General features: G+C 43.4%; 3 protein-coding genes across 8 annotated transcripts in view; 1 reads left to right on the top strand and 2 right to left on the bottom strand.

Moving 5' to 3' along the window:
• The window catches only part of AP4S1 (adaptor related protein complex 4 subunit sigma 1), a 70,167-nt gene extending 59,721 nt beyond the window's left edge, over window positions 1-10,446 (bottom strand). For 2 of the 3 annotated variants that reach the window (XM_003821214.5, XM_055097446.2), the window contains exon 1: window positions 10,291-10,446. The gene's annotated coding sequence lies outside the window, so the exon portion shown is untranslated. The remainder of the gene's footprint in view (window positions 1-10,290) is intronic. The other variant, XM_003821210.4, reaches the window with a different exon arrangement.
• STRN3 (striatin 3) overlaps window positions 9,547-19,363 on the top strand; it is a 130,352-nt gene continuing 120,535 nt past the window's right edge. Inside the window, exon 1 of one of the 4 annotated variants that reach the window (XM_008974696.4) lies at window positions 9,547-10,174. In XM_008974696.4, coding sequence (XP_008972944.2) covers window positions 9,893-10,174 — 282 coding nt within the window. In that variant the 5' untranslated portion in view covers window positions 9,547-9,892. The remainder of the gene's footprint in view (window positions 10,175-19,363) is intronic. The other 3 variants (XM_034937383.3, XM_034937384.3, XM_034937385.3) reach the window with 3 other exon arrangements.
• Window positions 16,884-17,783, bottom strand: LOC134728944 (intraflagellar transport protein 20 homolog). Its single transcript, XM_063596176.1, has one exon. The coding sequence runs from the start codon at window positions 17,643-17,645 to the stop codon at window positions 17,370-17,372; it is 276 nt and encodes a 91-aa protein (XP_063452246.1). The 5' UTR covers window positions 17,646-17,783; the 3' UTR covers window positions 16,884-17,369.

The following is a 19,363-nucleotide window of genomic DNA, read 5'->3' as shown; positions in this document are numbered from 1 at the left end:
TAAATAACCTGGTCTCTGGCCAGGCACGGTGGCTCACGCCTGTAATCCCAGCACTTTGGGAGGCCGAGGCGGGCGGATAACGAGGTCAGGAGATCGAGACCATCCTGGCTAACTGGTGAAACCCCGTCTCTACCAAAAATACAAAAAATTAGCCGGGCCTTGTGGCGGGCACCTGTAGTCCCAGCTACTCGGGAGGCTGAGGTAGGAGAATGGAGTGAACCCGGGAGGCGGAAGTTGCAGTGAGTCGAGATCGCACCACTGCACTCCAGCCTGAGTGACAGATCGAGACTCTGTCTCAAAAAAAATAAAAAAATAAAAAATAAAAAAAAAACCTGGTCTCTTCAATAAATAAATGGCATGACCATGAGGGGGGTCATAGAAACGCACATCAAAAAAAAAAAAAAAAAAGACCTAAAAACGTAACAACCAAATGAAATGTATGGATTTTGTTTGGATCCTGATTTGGAATTACCATCTTTTTTTAAAAAAATTGTTTTTTGAGATATTGGGGGAAATCAAATATGGACTGAGGATTAGATTGTATAAAGGAATTACTGGCTGGGCATGGTTGCTTACACCTGTAATCCTAGCACTTTGGGAGGCTGAGGTGGGCGGATCACAAGGTCAGGAGATCAAGACCATCCTGGCCAACATGGTGAAACCCCATCTCTACTAAAAATACAAAAATTAGCTGGGTGTGGCGGCGCGTGCTTGTAATCCCAGCTACTCGGGAGGCTGAGGCAGGAGAATTGCTTGAACCTGGGAGGCGGAGGTTGCGGTGAGAAGAGATCGCACCACTGCACTCCAGCCTGGCGATAGAGCTAGACTCCATCTCAAAAAAAAAAAGGAATTACCATTAATTTTGTAGGAGTGATAATGGTATGGTGTTTTGCTAAAAAAAAGAAGCAAAAACTCCTAATCTGTTAAAGATACTTACAGAACTATGTACTAATGAAATAATATAATGTCTGGTATTTACGTTAAACATTTCTTCACACAGAAAAAAAGTAGAGTAGATGAAATAAGAATGGCAAAATCTTGTAATTGGAGTTCATCAGATTTTTGTTGTTGTTTTTCCATAACTGAAGTTCTTCAAAACAAAAAATTAAGTGGGGCTGGCCACGGTGGCTCATGCCTGTAATCCCAGCACTTTGGGAGGCCAAGGCAGGTGGATCACCTGAGGTCGGGAGTTTGAGACCAGCCTGGCCAATATGGTGGAACCCTGTCTCTACTAAAAATACAAAAAAAAAAAAAAAATTTAGCTGGTCGTGGTGGCGGGTGCCTGTAATCCCAGCTACTTGGTAGACTGAGGTGGGAGAATAGCTTGAACCCGGGAGGCGGAGGTTGCAGTGAGCCGAGACCACACCACTGCACTCCAGGCTGGGCATGACAGAGCAAGACTCTGTCTTAAAAAAAAAAAAAAAAAAAATTAAGTACAAAACTTCTAGGCACAGGTGTAGTGGCTTATGCCTGTAATCCCAGCACTTTGGGAGGCTGAGGCAAGAGGATCCCTTGAGGCCAGGAGTTCGAGACCAGCCTGGGCAATGCAGTGAGAGTTTGTTTCCCAAAAAAAAAAAGTCTATGCACAACACTGTATAACACAATTTTAAATATCCAATTGTTACGAAACTATAAAAACTATAAAACAAAAGAAGCAAAGAGAAGTAGGAGTTATTTTAAATGCCTATAAAGAATTCTTCAGTCTTCTTTTTGTTAAGATAATTGTCACGTACTTTCTACTAACAGAAAGCCAAAACTAAAGGTTACCATCATTTAAAAATATGCTGTTATAAAAAATATGTTTTTGTGACTTTTTGCCAATTTAACATATTCTCCAAAGGAACACTGTCTTTAGCATAGATTTACTGGGCCAGGTGTCCATGTTTGGTGTCATTCTTTGGAATACTCACCCTGCTGCTTCAATGAGAGACAAACCAAGCCTGTTAAATTATTACCTAGCAAACTTTTGGCAATTTACCAATTAGTCACATCTTCCAGTCATTTTGCTCTTATGTTTACAGACCTGGTTGTTCATTCTTAGCCAATGTCCAGGAGGGACTTGGCTCCAGGCAATCCTTTCTTTTTCTTTTCAATTTTGACATCTCTATGAGTTAGATATTAAACAATATTATCACAGCCTATTTTTTTTCTTACTCATACCCAGGAGACAATTACAGAATAAACTTGGACTACAATTTTATACAGCATGCTGAGTTTCCTAAAGGTTTGGTATCTATTTTCTGTAATCTGTGAAGATCCTTTTCCTTTTCCTCACAGAATATTATCCAAAGGGTTCAAGTGCCCTGCCTGTGTTTCTACAATTTTCTTAGCCAAAGTCAATCACTATAATGAGAAGTAGATCTTATTTGGCAGGTTAAAGCATGGTGCAGGTCAGAGCTGCCTCCTTTCTGTTACACATGCTTTAAACATTTTGCTCCTTTGGTTGGTTTCTGAACACATGTCAGCTCTTCTTAAAGATCTTCCTCTGGGGTCTAATACTTTGCTTGCTCTCTCTGTTTATAAATGTAAACACTGTGCCGGGCGGAGTGGCTCACGCCTGTAATCCCAGCACTTTGGGAGGCTGAGGCGGGTGGATCACAAGGTCAGGAGTTCAAGGCCAGCCTGGCCAGAATGGTAAAACTCTGTCTCTACTAAATATACAAAAATTAGCTGGGCATGGTGGCGCATGACTGTAGTCCCAGCTACTCAGGAAGTTGAGGCAGGAGAATTGTTTGAACATGGGAGGCAGAGGTTGCAGTGAGCCGAGATCACGCCACTGCACTCCAGCCTGGGTGACAGAGCGAGACTCCATCTCAAAAAAAAAAAATTAAACACTATGTCATTTCCCTGAGTGACTGGATCACCCCAAAACTATCTAAAAATAATTTCAAACATGTAAATTATTTGAGAACCAGAGACAGTAATAATGAACCCATTGATAGGATGACAGCAGGCAGAACTGTGCGGGGAGACTTTCTAGTTTCCAAATACACGTATACACTCACTGATGTAAAGAGCGAGAACTTCTACTAAGTACTTACTGAAGTGACCAAGAGCTCTTCAGCTTTCTTTCTTCACTGTGGAGATAAGAATATTTGTTATAGCCTTTTTGCAGATGATGCAAAAAAGATGACTAGATTAGTGTTTGTGAATTGATTTGAACTCTTTGGTAGAAGGATGCCAGGTACCTAGTCAGCAAGATATAAAACTGTACGAGGCTGGGCGTGGTGGCTCACGCCTGTAATCCCAGCACTTTGGGAGGCCGAGGCGGGCGGATCATGAGGTCAGGAGTTCAAGACCAGCCTGGCCAACATAGTGAAATCCTGTCTCTACTAAAAATAGAAAAATTAGCCGGTCATGGTGGCACATGCCTGTAGTCCCAGCTACTTGGGAGGCTGCTTGGGAGGCTGAGGCAGGAGAATCGCTTGAACCCAGGAGGTGGAGGTTGCAGTGAGCCGAGATCGCACCACTGCACCTCAGCTTGGGCAACAACAGAGTGAGACTTCATCTAAAAAAAAAAAAAAAAAATGTACATTCTGGGTGAGTAATTACAGGGAGCTATAGAGTCCTCAGAGGCCAGGTCAACACTCTTTGAACATCAGGTATTGTAATAACTGATAAGAAGACATTTGAGTTTTATCTACTTCTGATTTATTTAAAAGCCTGGAATTCCTTAACCTATCTTTGTTGACATAATACATGCACATGAAATACGAAAAGTTCCTCTCTGGTCCAAAATAGAATAAGCATACAGTGTCCAAGATTAGACACCATATTTAGGAAGTTTCAAAGGTGACGCCTGCACCATGCCTGGCTAATTTTTTGTGTTTTTAGTAGAGATGAGGTTCCACCATGTTGGCCAGGCTGGTCTCGAACTCCTGACCTCAGGTGATCTGCCCGCTTTGGCCTCCCAAAGTGCTGGGATTACAGGCATGAGCCACCGCGCCCAGCTCTTTTTTCTTTTCTTTCTTTTTTTTTTTGGGACAAGGTCTCACTCTATCATCCAGGCTGGGCACCCAGTGGTGTGATCATAGCTCACTGCAGACTCAACCTCCCGCGCTCAAGTAGCTGGGACTACAGGCACCTGCCACCACGCCCAGTTAATTGTTTTATTTTTTGTAGAGACGGGGTCTCCCCATGTTGCATAGGCTGGCAAATAGGCATTGTTGAAGATTATCAGCAACAGATTGAAACTGGGAGAATCTATGGGCATGGAGGAGGCATGAACAGGACTGATGAAAGGACAGAATAGGAAGTTTCGAACGTGAGCTTTAAGAGAGGAAATGACTCAGCCACAGTTTAGGGAGATAGTTCCAGTTAGGTGAGTTGTAGGTGATAATGTGGCTTGGGTGAGCTCATTATCTACAGAGGACAAGATTCCAGAAGCTCTCTCCAGAGTGTCATCAGGAATCATGAACCAAAGCACAACATCAAGAGTTTACAAAATATTTTTCCAATAGAGGAGGAAATATTGGTGTTCTTTACTTTCAAAACTCAGGGCAGTTCTGGTTATTGAACTTTAAGAGACAACTGGTATAATGACAGTAACAACTAATAAGAATGATTGACGTGAAGAAAAAATATTCATATTAGTCTAGTCTAAATTTGAGTTATTCATCAAACATTTGAAGATCCACCCTTTCCCAGACTCTTGGGGTACAGTTTTGAACAAGAGGGGTAGAGGTCCTTCCCTTCTACAAGGCTGCAATCCTTCAGATAAATGACTTTATGGTCTAGGAAGGATGAAGTCAAAGACTGCTGTATTAGTCCGTTTTCATACTGCTACAAAGAACTTTCCTGAGACTGGGTAATTTACAAAGGAAAGAGATTTAATGGACTCACAGTTCTGCATGGCTGGGGAGGCCTCAGGAAAATTACAATCATGGCAGAAGGGGAAGCAAGTACATCTTACATGAAGGGCAGGAGAGACAAGAGAAAGTGAAGGGAGAAGAGCCCTTTATAAAACCATCAGATCTCCTGAGAACTCACTACCACGAGAACAGCATGGGGGAAACCGTCCCCATGATCCAATAACCTCCCTCCCTTGACACGTGGGGATTACAATTGGAGATGAGATTTGGGTCGGAACACAGAGCCAAACCATATCAATCGCATTATTGATATTTATAAAACCATGATTAAAATGAACGTAGTCACATTCCGTTGGAATTCTTTAAATAGGCAGCACACTTGAAGTTTCAAGAAAGGTAGTTTCAAGACGGATCAGGACAAAATATTGAGGAAGCCAGAGTGGTTGGTGCTAAGTATTTGCCTAAAATTAGACTAGAAACTCTGCGAAGGCAGAGATTACGTGTCTGGGTCACAGTGGATCAGCAGGGAGCAGTAGAGCACCTGAAAAATCGTAGCCAATCAGTACTTCTTAAAAAATAAAAAAAACGGGCTGGGCTCAGTGGCTTATGCCTGTAATCTTACCACTTTGGGACGCCAAGGAAGGAGGACTGCTTGAGGCCAGGAGTTAGAGATCAACCCTGGCAATACAGTGAGACTCCCATCTCTATAAAAAATTAAAAACAAAAGATAGCCTGGAGTGATGTTGTGTACAGGTAGTCTTAGCTACTCAGGAGGTTGAGCTGGGAGGATAGATTGAGCCCAGGAGTTTAAGATCAGCCTGGGCAACATAGTGAGATTCCCTCTCTACAAAAAATAGAAAGGAATAAAGCAAAAATTGAGTACTCGTTATGTGTAAGTATTGCTTTTGGAGTGTTTAGTATGAGTGTTACTGATCAGTACACAGATGGTGTAAATATAGTGTAAAAACTATTAGATAAGGCCCTGTGCAGTGGCTCACACCTGTAACCCCAGCACTTTGCTAGGAGTTCAAGACCAGCCTGTGCAACATGGTGAAAACCCATCTCTACAAAAAATACAAAAATATTTGCTGGGCATGGTGGCACATGCCTGTGGTCCCATCCCAGCTACTTAGGAGGCTGAGGTGGGAGGATCGCTTGAGCTGGGGAGGCTGAAGCTGGAGTAAGCCAAGATTGTGCCACTGCACTCCAGCCTGGGTGACAGAGTGAGATCCAGTCTCAAAAAAGAAAAAAAAAAAAAAGATTAAAGAAAAAAAGAGATAAGCATGGGAGGGAGGCTACTACAATAGAATAGTGAGTCAAAAGAATTCAGGGATATGGAGGCTTCTTGGACAAAATAATGCTTGAGCTGAGTTTTTTGTTTTTGTTTTTGTTTTTTTTTTGTGGGGGAAGGGTTTTGTTTGTCTTAAGACAGGGTTTTGCTCTGTTGCCCAGACTGGAGTGCAGTGGCATAATGATGCAATTATGGCTCACTGCAGCCTGGACCTCCTGGGCTCAGGTGATCCTCCCATCTCAGCCTCCAGAGTAGCTGGGACTACAGACTCACGTGGCCACTCTGGCTAATTTTTGTATTTTTGGTAGGGACAGGGTTTTGCCATGTTGCCCAGGTTGGTGTTGAATTCCTAGGCTTAAGCCATCCTCTCACCTCTGTCTCCGAAAGTGTTGGGATTACAGGCATGAGCCACTGTGCCTGATCTGAGCTGAGTTTTGAAGATAGGCAATGGGGCACAGCATGTGTTAAATTACTGTGGAATGAAATAGCATTATACATTTGAGGAACCAAAAACAGTGGCAGTTTGGCTGAAGAGAAGAATGAGGTGGCATGATAGTGTTATGGTAGATTAGATTGTAGGATGGATCTAGATCAATTTATATGCTTATGTTAAAATTTGGGCTTTATTCTAAATATAGAAATCACTAAACTATGTTAAACAGAGGAATGACAGAATCATACCTTTGTTTTAGGAAGATCAATCAGGCAGCAGTGATAGTGCAAAGTGGAGGTAGAATGGAGGTGGGAAGGTTTAAACTAAAGTATAAAGAGAGACAATAGAATCCATAGGAAAGATATTACTGAGAATGAAATTGGTTTGTGGGGGCTGACTGAAAGGTAGTAGAATGACTGCTAGGCTTCAAGTTTGGATGTAGTGTCACTTAATAAGGTAGATAATAGAAGTAGAGATTTTGTTTTTGTTTTGAGGGTAGGTGAGGAGACAAAAAGGATAAGAAATCCAGTCTTTCCTTAAGCTCAAGTTACCAGTTACAAGTGTGCATGTTAGTCTTCTTTTGATGCTATCATCAGGTCAACCATTCTCACAAATGGTTTTTGTTGTTGTTGTTGTTTTTGGGATGGAATCTCACTCTCTCTTTCACCCAGGCTGGAGTGCAGTGGCATGATGTCGGCTCACTGCCACCTCTGCCTCCAGAGAAGCTGGGATTACAGGCAAGCGCCACCACGCCCAGCTAATTTTTGTACTTTTTGGTGGAGACGGGGTTTTGCCATGTTGGCCAGGCTGGTCTCCAACTCCTGAGCTCAAGTGATCTGCCTGCTTCGGCCTCCCAAAGTGCTGGGATTATAGGTGTGAGCCACCGCACCTGGCCACAAATGTCTCTGTGTGTGTGTGTGTGTGTGTGTGTGTGTGTGTGTGTGTGTGTGTGTGTGTATGTCTTTGAGGCAGCATAATTTTTCTGAGCTTTTTATGTGCTATGAGGGCCCCTAAAAAGGAATTGGATGAAAAAACAGGTTGTATGTTGGTAACTCTAAGATAAATAGTACTTTAATAATTTGAAGAAATATGTAATCTTAACACTTTGTGAAGCCAAGGCGGGTGGACCACTTGAGCCAGGAGTTGGAGACTAGCCTGGGCATCATGACAAAACCCCGTCTCTACAAAAAATACAAAAATTAGCTGGGCTTGGTGGATGCACACCTGGAGTCCCAGCTATCAGGAGGCTAAAGTGGGAGGACCACCTCAGCCAGGGAGCTCCAGGTTGCAACAAGCAGAGCTCACACCACTGCATTCCAGCCCAGGCAACAGAGTGAGACCCTGTCTCAAAAAAAAATAAATAAATAAAATAATAATTTGAAGAAATGGTCCTTAACATTATAGTACTGCGATCTAAGATCTCATTTCATATAGAAATAAAACATGGCAGCATGAGTAACAGGTCCAATCTGCTTTCCATTAAACTGTAATAACAGTAAAGCAGATGTGATAAAATAAGATGCATTACTTAATCTCTTTTGAAATTACTTCCTGATTGGTTGGTAGTGCATACTCCATAGTACAAGTTTTATTGGCTTTTGCAGTAAAGAAAAAAAATTTTAAAAAGTAACAAATTTTCAATGCAATTTTCCTGCATCGCTATTAATATAATTACTGAACCTAATTTCCTTATGTTGTTAATTATTTTTGTCTTATTTTTCAAACAAATGCTTCTTAGCTATATTAATTTTTAGAAACACACTAGTGCATTAGGATATTTTCTAGGAAACTAAGCACATAAAAGTACCCACTATTGTACTTAAAATATTAGCCTTGTCTCTTATGTATATGTTACATTCCTCAAACTTTTTAAATTTTTTGCCGACACGGAGTCTCGCTTTGTCGCCCAGGCTGGAGTGCAGTGGTGCGATCTCGGCTCTCTGCAACCTCAGCCTCCTGGGCTCAAGCAATTCTCGTGCCTCAGCCTCCCCAGGAGCTGGGACTACAGGTGTGCGCCACCATGCCCGGCTAATTTTTGTATTTTTAGTAGAAATGGGGTTTCACAATGTTGGCCAAGCTGGTCTCGAACTCCTGGCCTCAAGTGATCACCCACCTCGGCTTCCCAAAGTGCTGGGATTACAGGCTTGAGCAGCCGCGCCCGGCCATATTCACTTAAACATTTAATGACCCAGGAGAACATTCATCTAGGATTTTAAGTTGTACTCACAGTGCTTTTATTTTGTTTCGATCAAAATAGTCTATTGATGACAATATTTGTGAGCCCATTCATTTCTACCATATCAAATTGTTAGTCTAGCCAGTCTCCTTCAAACTTCTCTCCCTCTACCCATCATCGTCAAGATCCAAAGGAATTCACTACCTCTTCTTCTCCCAAGAAAAAAAAAATCGCTCCTCCCCCTCTCCCAACCCCCCCACAACCCATTCCAGAAAAGGAAAGAAGAGGGGACGCAAAGTGGAATAAGTTACGACGGGCGACCGAGCGCACAGAAATGGGACCAAAGCCCAGGCTCAAGACGGAGACGAGGAATCAGTAACCACAGCCGGAGGATCTTGGCTATTTGCCAGCAGAGAACTGACTGGTTCTAAGAAACCAGAGACAGAGCGAGTGACAGGAAGGGAAAGAGGGCCCACCCTTGGGACTGCCTGAAACACTCAAAGAATGAAAAAGAAACGTCAGGAATCCGAGACGGGATGCGGTCGGCCAGAGCGACCAGCCAGGTTAACAACCAGCTCAGAAGGCCGGGACACGGGTGAGAGACCCCTGGGAAGGAAACAGCGCCTGGGGACGGCCTGCTAGAATGAAACTGATAACCAGGAAGCCTAAGGCCGCCTCGCTTCCAAAAGTCAGAGTCGGAGCCCAGGCGTCCGGTAGCTGCGGCCAGACACCGGATCGGGTCTGAGGGCGGGCCTAGGGGCGGAGCCCGAGCTCTTTCCCCGCCCTCTAACGGCGACCCGGGCTGCGTTCTCAGTGCGCCGGCGTAGGGTGAGGCCGGACTCTATTTGGCGATTAAGCGTGAGGCTGCGTTCGCTACCCAGCATGCTGTGCGCTAGTGACGGCCCTCCGCCTATCCCCTTCCCAACTCTCCCCCCACCCCTCCCGCCGCGGCCCCCCCTTCCCCTAAAGTGAGTGAGTGAGACGGGCAGATGGAGGAGGGATTGTAATGGCGGCAGCCGGCAGCTCCCTGCTCTGACCCACGGCAGGCACACAGCAACGACCCCTTCCCCGCCCCTCTCCCGGCCGGCCTCCGCCCCGCAGCCAGCGCGGGGCCACCCTCTCCGGCCCTTCCCCCAGCTGTCGGCGTCTCGCCCTGCGCCCCGGCCGGGGCCCCACACACAATGGACGAGCTTGCCGGAGGCGGTGGTGGCGGCCCGGGGATGGCGGCCCCTCCCCGGCAGCAGCAGGGACCTGGGGGGAACCTGGGCCTTTCGCCCGGGGGGAACGGAGCGGCGGGCGGCGGGGGTCCTCCGGCCTCCGAGGGAGCGGGTCCCGCGGCAGGCCCCGAGCTGTCCCGGCCGCAGCAGTACACTATCCCGGGGATACTGCACTACATCCAGCACGAGTGGGCTCGGTTCGAGATGGAGCGGGCGCACTGGGAGGTGGAACGGGCCGAACTGCAGGTACCTCGTTGGGGTCGGTGTGCGGGAGCTGCGGCGGCTGGGTTCCCGGCCGGGGGGTGGGGCTGGGGACTCCCCTCAGCCGGAGCCGGCGCCTTGGGAGGCCGAGCGGAACCTACCTGTGCTGCTCAGGTTGTGATGGTCCTCTCAACGGCTTTTCCTGGAGTTCCCCTCCCTCTTTCCCGCATAAGCTTGCTCCCCAACCTTCACTGGCTACGCGGTGCGGGCCTCCTCGGGGCAGCCATTTTGGCTTTTAGTATGGCGTCTGCGGGGGCTCCTCCGGAGGCGGCCTTCCCGGGCCTCCGGGGCTTGGGACCGAGCACCTCTCTGTGGGAGAGTCCGGTTTGGGGCCTCTCGACACTGAGTTTGCTCTTGTTTGTTCCTCTTGAGATGAAGAGTCCGAAGAGAGGGACTAGGATAGGCATCTTACCCCCCTTTTCCGGACCACCCCCCTTTCCGATTTGGCGTATCTGGCCCCCTCCCTCAGACTTGGTACGCGCTTGCCCCTTGACAGCCACGCTTCTTTCCTGGGCTGCTAGGGTGCACAGTGACTTGGGACTGACCTGTGAAGTTTTATTTCCCATCGTCAACTTTAAGTACTTTCTCACCTGAGATGCTGCCTTACTCACTTGGATTCTCTGTAGTTACTCCTTACTTAGTGACTCATCAACGCTTTCAGCACTGAATTTTTCTTTTTACAGTACTCTCCACTAGATCTCCTTTCCCCATCCGTTTCTTTATCTATAAAAAAACCAAACCAGACGATCGATGCTGTATTTATGAAACGACTGAAGAGATTTAATATTCCCTTGAAGTGAAACGTAGTTATATCATGTTACTTACTCTTGCCGGAGAAGCAAAGTGAGATGTTCTCGGAACCCTTCATAGTTGAGCTTGACTCGATCCTCATAATGTGAACCTTTGATAGGCTGCACATTTGGAAGCTGTTGGTAGTTAACAGCTCGTGTCCTGGATCTCAAAATTGCTGCATCTTTTTGAAAGGGTTATTTAACTTTCTTGGGTATTTGTGTTTATTTTTAAATACCTTTCCAGGGCAAATTTAGGCTTAGAAGGAAAAAGCGTGCGTCTAAATAGTATTGCACCTGTTCTTCAGACTGTTGTGTATTTAGGGGGTAAGCAGTATTTGCTGTCATATATGTCATATGCCTATGGTGAATCGTTAGGCAAATGTAGTGCTGAAAGGAGGAGGATTGGATTAACTAGAAAGGGTGTCCTCAAATATGCATTTCTTTAGTTTGGTTCTGAACTAGTAAACTTTTATATGACTCCACAAAGTGGGTGAAGTTAAACTTTTCAAAAGTAAAAAATATTTGGGTATTTTGACACTGTATGAAGTCTTAAAAAAAAGTAACACTTGTTAGTCATTTCAGTGCTTTACAATTGTGTTTTGATATAATATTGGGCTTTAAAATTACATAACTTTAAAAAAGCTGGTCAAAACTGGTTTCTTTTAAGTTGTGTACAGTCTGCTTTAAAATACTTAACATTTATAGAATTCTGTTGGTATACAGCTTTCTACTACATACTGCAAACTTAATTTTCTGTGTGAGTAAAGTAAGTAAGGCATTTGTTTTTAAAATTTGGATTGACAAATGCAGTAAGGCCTAAGCTCACTAAATAATACTTCACCAGTCCCTGCTACGGTTTCTTAGACCTTTGTACTATTGTATGCAAGTTTGGATTTTAACACTTTTCAAGTTAGCAATTGCATTTTTCACCCATAAACTTCACTAATGTAAGCAGCTGAGAAGAAAAATATCTTGTGCCCAAATTAGTAAAACCTATACTATATATTAAAGAAGCCTTTATTGCTTGCTCTAGCATTTGCTTTCCCTTCTAGGTCTCCTTAACAGCAGCAGCAAAGTGTTTTAAGGTAGATTCCTTTTGCTTGCTTGCTTGCTTTCAGTTCTATTGGTACAGTACTGTTATTAGCCATCCTAAGTTTTTGTTTGTTTCCTTGTTTTGAAGAAGTCCTACAGTGTTTCTAGACTCTTTTTTATTTCATACTGATTCTTTTGGAATAAAATGTTCATGATGGCGTTGGTTTTTTTTTTTTTTTTGAGTTATATATTTAAAATGTTTTATTGGGTTAACTTAATAAGGTTTCTAGTTTGCTTTAGGTGCCTTCAGTCTACTGAGATTGCTTGTGAGATGCGTATTTTAAAATGTATGTGTTGAATACATATTTGTGGGAGGGTGTAGTGAAGCATCAGTGGATTTTTACTGTAAACTTAAACTTATTTTTAAGAAAGACAATCTAGAAATAAGACAACTTACATATTATTATGTACAGTCTCCAGTGCACTGTCATGTACACAGATTTTTAAAGTGTTAATTATTGAATAGTTTCAATAGAGAACGTGAAGAGCTTAAGGAATACCCCATATTGATGTAAAGTTTTAATGGGGAATAATATTTTCCCTGGCTTTGGGAAAGATATTAAAAGGAACTTTACAGTATGATTCTGTTCTCTGTAAAAAGAATTTGGAGTAAAGGTCTGTCTTAGAAACTTGGAACCAAACCAAAGGATCACATCTTAAAGCTCTTCTGTCTCTGATTCTTCCTTACCTTGGACTCAGGTAAAGCATTGTTAGTAAGGTCATAGGACAGTGGTTTCTTAACTTTTATATAACATGAATTACCAAAATTCCACAGACAGTCCATTTTCTTCAAGCCCTAGATCAATCCAGATCTCCAGAGGATAAGAGGCCTGCATATTTTTTAAAGTTCTACAAGTGATTCTTTCTTCACAGTAGTGCCTGTTAAAGAGAAAAATTATTACACTACACTTTTCTTTTTTGTAATTTCATAGTAGATTCATTAAAATCTTGTCATGGAAAAGACACTAGGATTTGCAAATCACTATTCCAGACCAGCTTTTGAAAACCCTGAAAATGGAAAATTCAGGAGATTCCCCCCTTAAAAATGAAGAAATCAAGTAAGTCTAAGCAAAATATCTCCTACTAACTTAAGGATCTTTAAGCAGCAACATCTATCATGTTACGACTTCTAAAAGTTAGAAACTGCCATTTAATCAGCACTATAACCTTATGAGGTGAGTATTCCTATTTTACAGGTGAGGAGACAAATTTAGGTAGGTTAAATCATTTTGCCAAGGTCACCTAGCCATAAAGTATTGCAGCTGAGATTTGAACCCAAGTCTGTCTGATTCCAAAGCCTGTAGTCATATTACCACTCTTGTAACCATTATGTTATACTGTCTTAGCTCTTTTTTATAGAGTGGAATCTGACTTGTAATTCTTCATCTGGTATTGCGTGGCCCACACCACTTTAGTACATTTCAATAAAGTTTTATTGAGCGCCTGTGATGCTGCTGCAAGGCATAGTTTATATATATTGCTAATGTGTCCTTATATTTTTCTTTATAGTTTGTATGTAGTAAGTGGATTTTGGGTATATACAAAATGCTTGTTTGCCAAGTGTAAAAATATGACATAGCTAATACAAGAAAATGTAGTCAAAGAGTTTATGTTCTTTTTTTTTTTTTTTTGAGATGGAGTCTCGATCTACTGTCGCCCAGGCTGGAGTGCAGTGGCACCATCTCGGCTCACTGCAAGCTCTGCCTCCCGGGTTCACGCCTTTCTCCTGCCTCAGCCTCCCCAGTAGCTGGGACTACAGGTGCCTGCCACCACGCCCAGCTAATTTTTTTGTATTTTTAGTAGAAATGGGGTTTCACCGTGTTAGCCAGGATGGTCTTGATCTCCTGACCTCGTGATCTGCACACCTTGGCCTCCCAAAGTGCTGGGATTACAGGCGTGAACCACCGCGCCCGGCCGACAGTGATTTTTCATAAAGGTGTTCCCTTTGTTCTGGGATTTTTAGCCTTCATACATTTTTACTGTTAGGCATTTCCTTTTTCAGATGATGGTGATAATAGTTAAAAAAATTTTATTGATAGTATTAAGGGAGTCCACTACCTTGTGTCAGATTCCCTGTTTCTTTTTGAAGCCCTTGAAATGAAGTTTAGGGACCACTGATCTAGAATTCTCTTTATGCTCCTCCACTACCCATTAACCCCACTCTATAGTCTGCCTTTTCGCTCTCTTCTCCCCTCCCTTCTAAACACTTTGTAGAACACTATGTTTTCTGTTCATGATTGACCTTCAAATTGCCAAATCCTTTGGCCTTATAAACCGTATGTACTTAATCAACACTCTGTTGTTAACAAATCCTTCAAAACTGTTTTCTTTTGCTTCCGCTCTGTTTTTCCTGTCATCCACTTATCACTTTTCTTCATATGTTTTCTTTCTTTTGTTCCCAGTTGTTATTATGTGGGGTTCTGGTTCTATTTTATGTTTTCGCTGTATATTCAGAATCAGATTTTTAGCTACCATGTACCATCTTAATAATACCTAGCATTTATTTACTCTTTCCTAATTGTTATTTCAGTGCTTCAGTATTTCAGTATTCATTTATTTCATTCAGTATTCATTTAATTCTCAAAACAACTCAGTGAGGTTGATACAGGTATAATTGGTGTCTTTTTTTTTTCTTTTTTCTGACACTGGCATATCGAGGCCCAAAGGTTAAGTAATCTATGCAACTAGGAGGCAGTAGAACTGGGATTTAAACTTAGACTGCCTGTAGAGGCCATGTTCTTAACCACTACTAGATTTTTGGCGTCCAGATGTCCCTTGTATTTCTAACTTCCTGTTTAGTTTTTCTACCTCCAATTCAATGCATCCATTCAGTTAATCTCAAGTGCCTGCCTCTTCCCCTTGACAAAACACACTTGCTCATTCTTTATTCCTTGCCACATTAAAGTTAACACTATCCTCCCCATCACTAGTACTATAGAGGTCATTGAACCTTCCCCCTGCATATGGCCTGTGAGTTTTATTGATTCCAGCATGATTATTTGGTGATATTTGAGTGCGATTTTGTGCTAGATCCTGGGTGTATAATGATGTATGAGACACAGACTTTGTCCTCAGGGAGCTTATACTCTAGAAATAATTTTTTTTTTTTTCAAGAGAGCATCCTACTCTGTTGCCGAGGCTGGAGTGCAGTGGTGCCAACATGGCTTACTGTAGCCTCAGGCTCCTGAGCTCAACTGATCCTCCTGCTGCAGCCTCCCGAGTAGGTGGGACTACAGACATGGACTATCACACCAAGCTGTTTTTATTTTTAGTTCAGGTGCGTTCTCAGTTTGTTGCCCAGGCTGGTCTCGAACTCCTGGGCTCAAATGATTCTCCCACCTCATCCTCCCAAAGTCCAAGTATTGGGATTACAGGCATGAGCCATCATGCCTGGCCAATAAAATGTTACAACAAATTAGCAGAATGCTGAGAGAATAAATGGTGATAGGAAACCTGTATATGTAATGGAGTTTCAGATAATACCTAATATTTATTGAGCACTTTCTTTTTTTTTTTTAGAGACAGTTTTCGCTCTGTCACTCAGGCTGGAGTACAGTGGTGCTATCTCAACTCACTGCAACCTCCACTTCCTGGGTTCAGGCAGTTCTCATGCCTCAGTCTTCTGAGTAGCTGGCATTACAAGCACCCACCAACACGCCCAGCTAATTTTTGTATTTTTTGTAGAGATGGAGTTTCACCATGTTGGCCAGGCTGGTCTTGAACTCCTGACCTCAAGTAATCCGCCTGCCTTGGCCTCCCAAAGTGCTAGGATTACAGGCATGAGCCACTGCGCCTGACGTATTGAACACTTTCTATATGGTTGACATTATTTTTGGTTCTTCAGTACATTTAATTCTCATAAAGTTCCTAAATGTATACTTTTAGATCTGAAGTATCGGGAATACCTAATTGTACAAAGAACATTCCAGTTGGAAGCTACAGCATTTAGCAGAAGTTCTAAAGTAGGAAAGAGCTTCATTTAAACTGTGTGAACTGGCCAGGTGTGGTGTCTCACGCTTGTAATCCCAGCACTTTGGGAGGTTGAAGTGGGAGGATCACTTGAGCCCAGGAGTTGGAGACCAGCCTGGGCAACAGTGAGACCCTGTATCTAAAAAAGAAAAAAAAAAAAAGAAAATGAGTGAACTGGACTATAATGATTCAAAAGGCTAAGTAATATAGATAACATCAGTATCCTAAAGTATATTCTAATTCACTGATGCTTGATTTTTTGGGGGATTGTATAGTCCCCTTTGCATATATTATGAATGCTATGGAGCCTCTTCTAGTTTTTTTTCAAAAAAGGTAAGAAAATTTTGCTTAGAATGCCCATGAAGCCTGACTGCTGATCTAAGGAAGTAACTGATTCTATCTGTGCTTTTTGTTTCTGTACTAATACTGCCTTAGTTCAGAGTACTCCTCCTGCCAGAATTCTTTGAGATAATCTCCTGACAGGTTTGTTTCATCCATTGCCCCTCTTAACAGTTTATCCTTTTTATCATAAAGACAATTGTATTATGTATAACCGTCCTTTAATTTTTTTATGAAAAGTTTCAAACATGTAAGAAAATAATATAGTATTGTGACCTCCCACAAACGTGTCACTCATCTTAAACAGTAACGACTCATGATCAGTCTTGTTTTACCTGTACTTCTATCCATTCATTGTCCATTCCAAATTATTATTTTCTATTATTTTATTTATTTTTAAGAGACAGGGTCTCGCTATGTTGCACAGGCTGGAATGCAGTGGTGCGATCGTAGCTCACTGCAGCCTTAAAACTCTTGGGTTCAAATAGTCCTCCCACTTCAGCCTCCCAAATAGCTTGGACTATAGGCACGTGCTACCACGCCTGGCTAATTTTTTTTTTTTAGTAGAGACAGGGTCTTTCTATGTTGTCTAGGCTGGTCTTGAGATCATGGCCTCAAGTGATCCTCCTACCTTGGCGTCTCAGGAGTGCTGGGATTAAAGGCATAAGCCACTATGCCTGGCATGCCTCAGCCTCCAGAGTAGCTGGGATTACAGGTGTGCCACCATGCCCGACTAATTTTTTGAATTTTAGTAGGGATGGGGTTTCACCATATTGGCCAGTCTGGTCTCGAACTCCCGACCTCAGGTGATCTGCCCACCTTGGCCTCCCAAAATGCTGGGATTACAGGTGTGAGCCACTATGCCCTGCCTAAATTTTCTTTTATTCTATTAGTGCTTGAAGTTACTGAGTTCTAAAGTTGTTGAGCTTCTCTCTGCTTTGCTATTGATTTGAGCAAGTTCTGAGCACCATGGCCCTCATCTTCTCATTTTACGCTTTTTTTGCAAGTTTATCAACAAGCTCAATTAAACCACCAACTGTTTTCTGAAACTGGCCAGTTTTGTCCACAAAGTTCTTGCACTCTTCTTTGAGCTCTGTGGTCTGCTGGGTAACCTCTGAGTCCAACACCCACAGCTTGTTCAACTCATCAAAGTGCAGTCCCTCTTCACCCAGGATGTCCTTTTCCATAGTTGTTTCCCATCCAAGTTCCCTAGAGAAGCTCTGCTCTGAAGGAGTGACAGTGACAGTCAGGAGGAGGTGTGTCATAGGAACAAGGGTCGAGAAAGAATAAAGTTCGCTTGCTTGTCATAGGTATTGTTCATTCAACACACATTTCTTTGAGTGCCCACTACATGCCAACACTGCTAGATGCTGGGGGTACAGAGATGAATGCAACATGGTGCCCACCCTGCTGGCCCCGTGGCAGTAGCTTACTATGGCCCAGGCTGATGTAGACTGGCAGCTTCTCCCCATCACTGGCAGCTGGTATGCAGGCAGCCTGCCTCGGCTGTTGCCATGACTACAGAGACTCTTTACCCATGACCTGAAATATATTTTTATTAAGGTTTTTTTTTTTTTAACAAAATGGTTTTAAATTTATTTAAATTAATTTCCTTTTTTTTTTTTTTTTTTTTTTAAATTGAGGCAGGGTTTCATTTTGTTGCCCAGGCTGGAGTGCAGTGGGCGCAATCCCGGCTCACTGTAACCTCCGCCTCCCAGGTTCAAGCAATTCTCCTGCCTCAGCCCCTTGAGTAGCTGGGATTACAGGCATGCACCACCATGCCCAGCTAATTATTTTGTATTTTTAGTAGACACAGGGTTTCACCATGTTGGCCAGGCTGGTCTTGAACTCCTGACCTCAAGTGATCACCCGCCTCGGCCTCCCAAAGTGCTGGGATTTCAGGTGTGAGCCACCGTGCGCAGCCAAATAACTGTGTATGCTCGCTTTTGTGTGTATACACTCACTGCCCCTCATAAGACAATTTAGGTTCACAGCAAAATTTAGCAGAAAGTACAAGTAGTCTCCTACCCCATAGTTTTGCCTTTTCCAGAATACATTCATATACCTTCCCATGGTATCCTTGGGGGAAATTTGTTCCAGGGGTTCTCCTCCAGAATACAAAATCCTCAGATGCTCAAGTCCCTCAATACAATGAGTTTGTAACTTATGCACATCTTCCTGTATATTTTAAATCTCTAGATTACTTTTTTTTTTTTTTTTGAGACAGAGTCTCGCTGCGTCGCCCAGGGTGGAGTGCAGTGGCGCTATCTCGGCTCACTGCAAGCTCGCCTCCTGGGTTCACACCATTCTCCTGCCTCAGCCTCCCTAGTAGGTGGGACTACAGGTGCCCGCCACCACGCCCGGCTAATTTTTTGTATTTTTAGTAGAGACGGGGTTTCACCTTGTTAGCCAGGATGGTCTCGATCTCCTGACCTTGTGATTTGCCCGCCTTGCCCTCCCAAAGTGCTGGGATTACAGGCGTGAGCCACTGCGCCCGGCCTAGATTACTTATATAATCTAAATGCTATGTAAATAGTTGTTATACTTTTTAAAACTTTTTATTTGAGACAGGGTCTCAGTCTGTCACCCAGGCTGGAGTGCAGTAAAACAATCACTGCTCACTGCAGCCTCGATCTCTGGGTTCAGGTGATCCTCCCACCTCAGCCTCCTGAGTAGCTAGGACTACAGGCACCCGCCAACACATCTGGCTAATTTTTGTATTTTTTCGAGAGACAGAGTTTTGCTAAGTTGCTCAGGCTGGTTTCGAGCTTCTGGGCTCAAGCTATCTGCCATCCTTGGCCTCCCAAAGTGCTAGGATTACAGGTGTCAGCTACTGCACCTAGCTAGTTGCTATAATTTTTAAAAATTATTTTTTGGCTGGGCGCAGTGGCTCATGACTGTAATCCCAGCACTTTGGGAGGCCAAAGCGGGTGGATCACAAGGTCAGGAGTTTGAGACCAGCCTGGCCAATATGGTGAAACGC

Source organism: Pan paniscus, chromosome 15 (genome assembly GCF_029289425.2).
Source record: "Pan paniscus chromosome 15, NHGRI_mPanPan1-v2.0_pri, whole genome shotgun sequence".
Lineage (NCBI taxonomy): Eukaryota > Metazoa > Chordata > Mammalia > Primates > Hominidae > Pan > Pan paniscus.
The sequence above is the reverse complement of the archived record's forward strand: the minus strand, read 5'-3'. Positions and strand labels throughout refer to the sequence as shown.

What these genes read in the sequence shown, in the direction of transcription:
- LOC134728944 (XM_063596176.1), bottom strand. Translation starts at nt 17,645, where the DNA reads ATGACACACCTCCTCCTGACTGTCACTGTCACTCCTTCAGAGCAGAGC.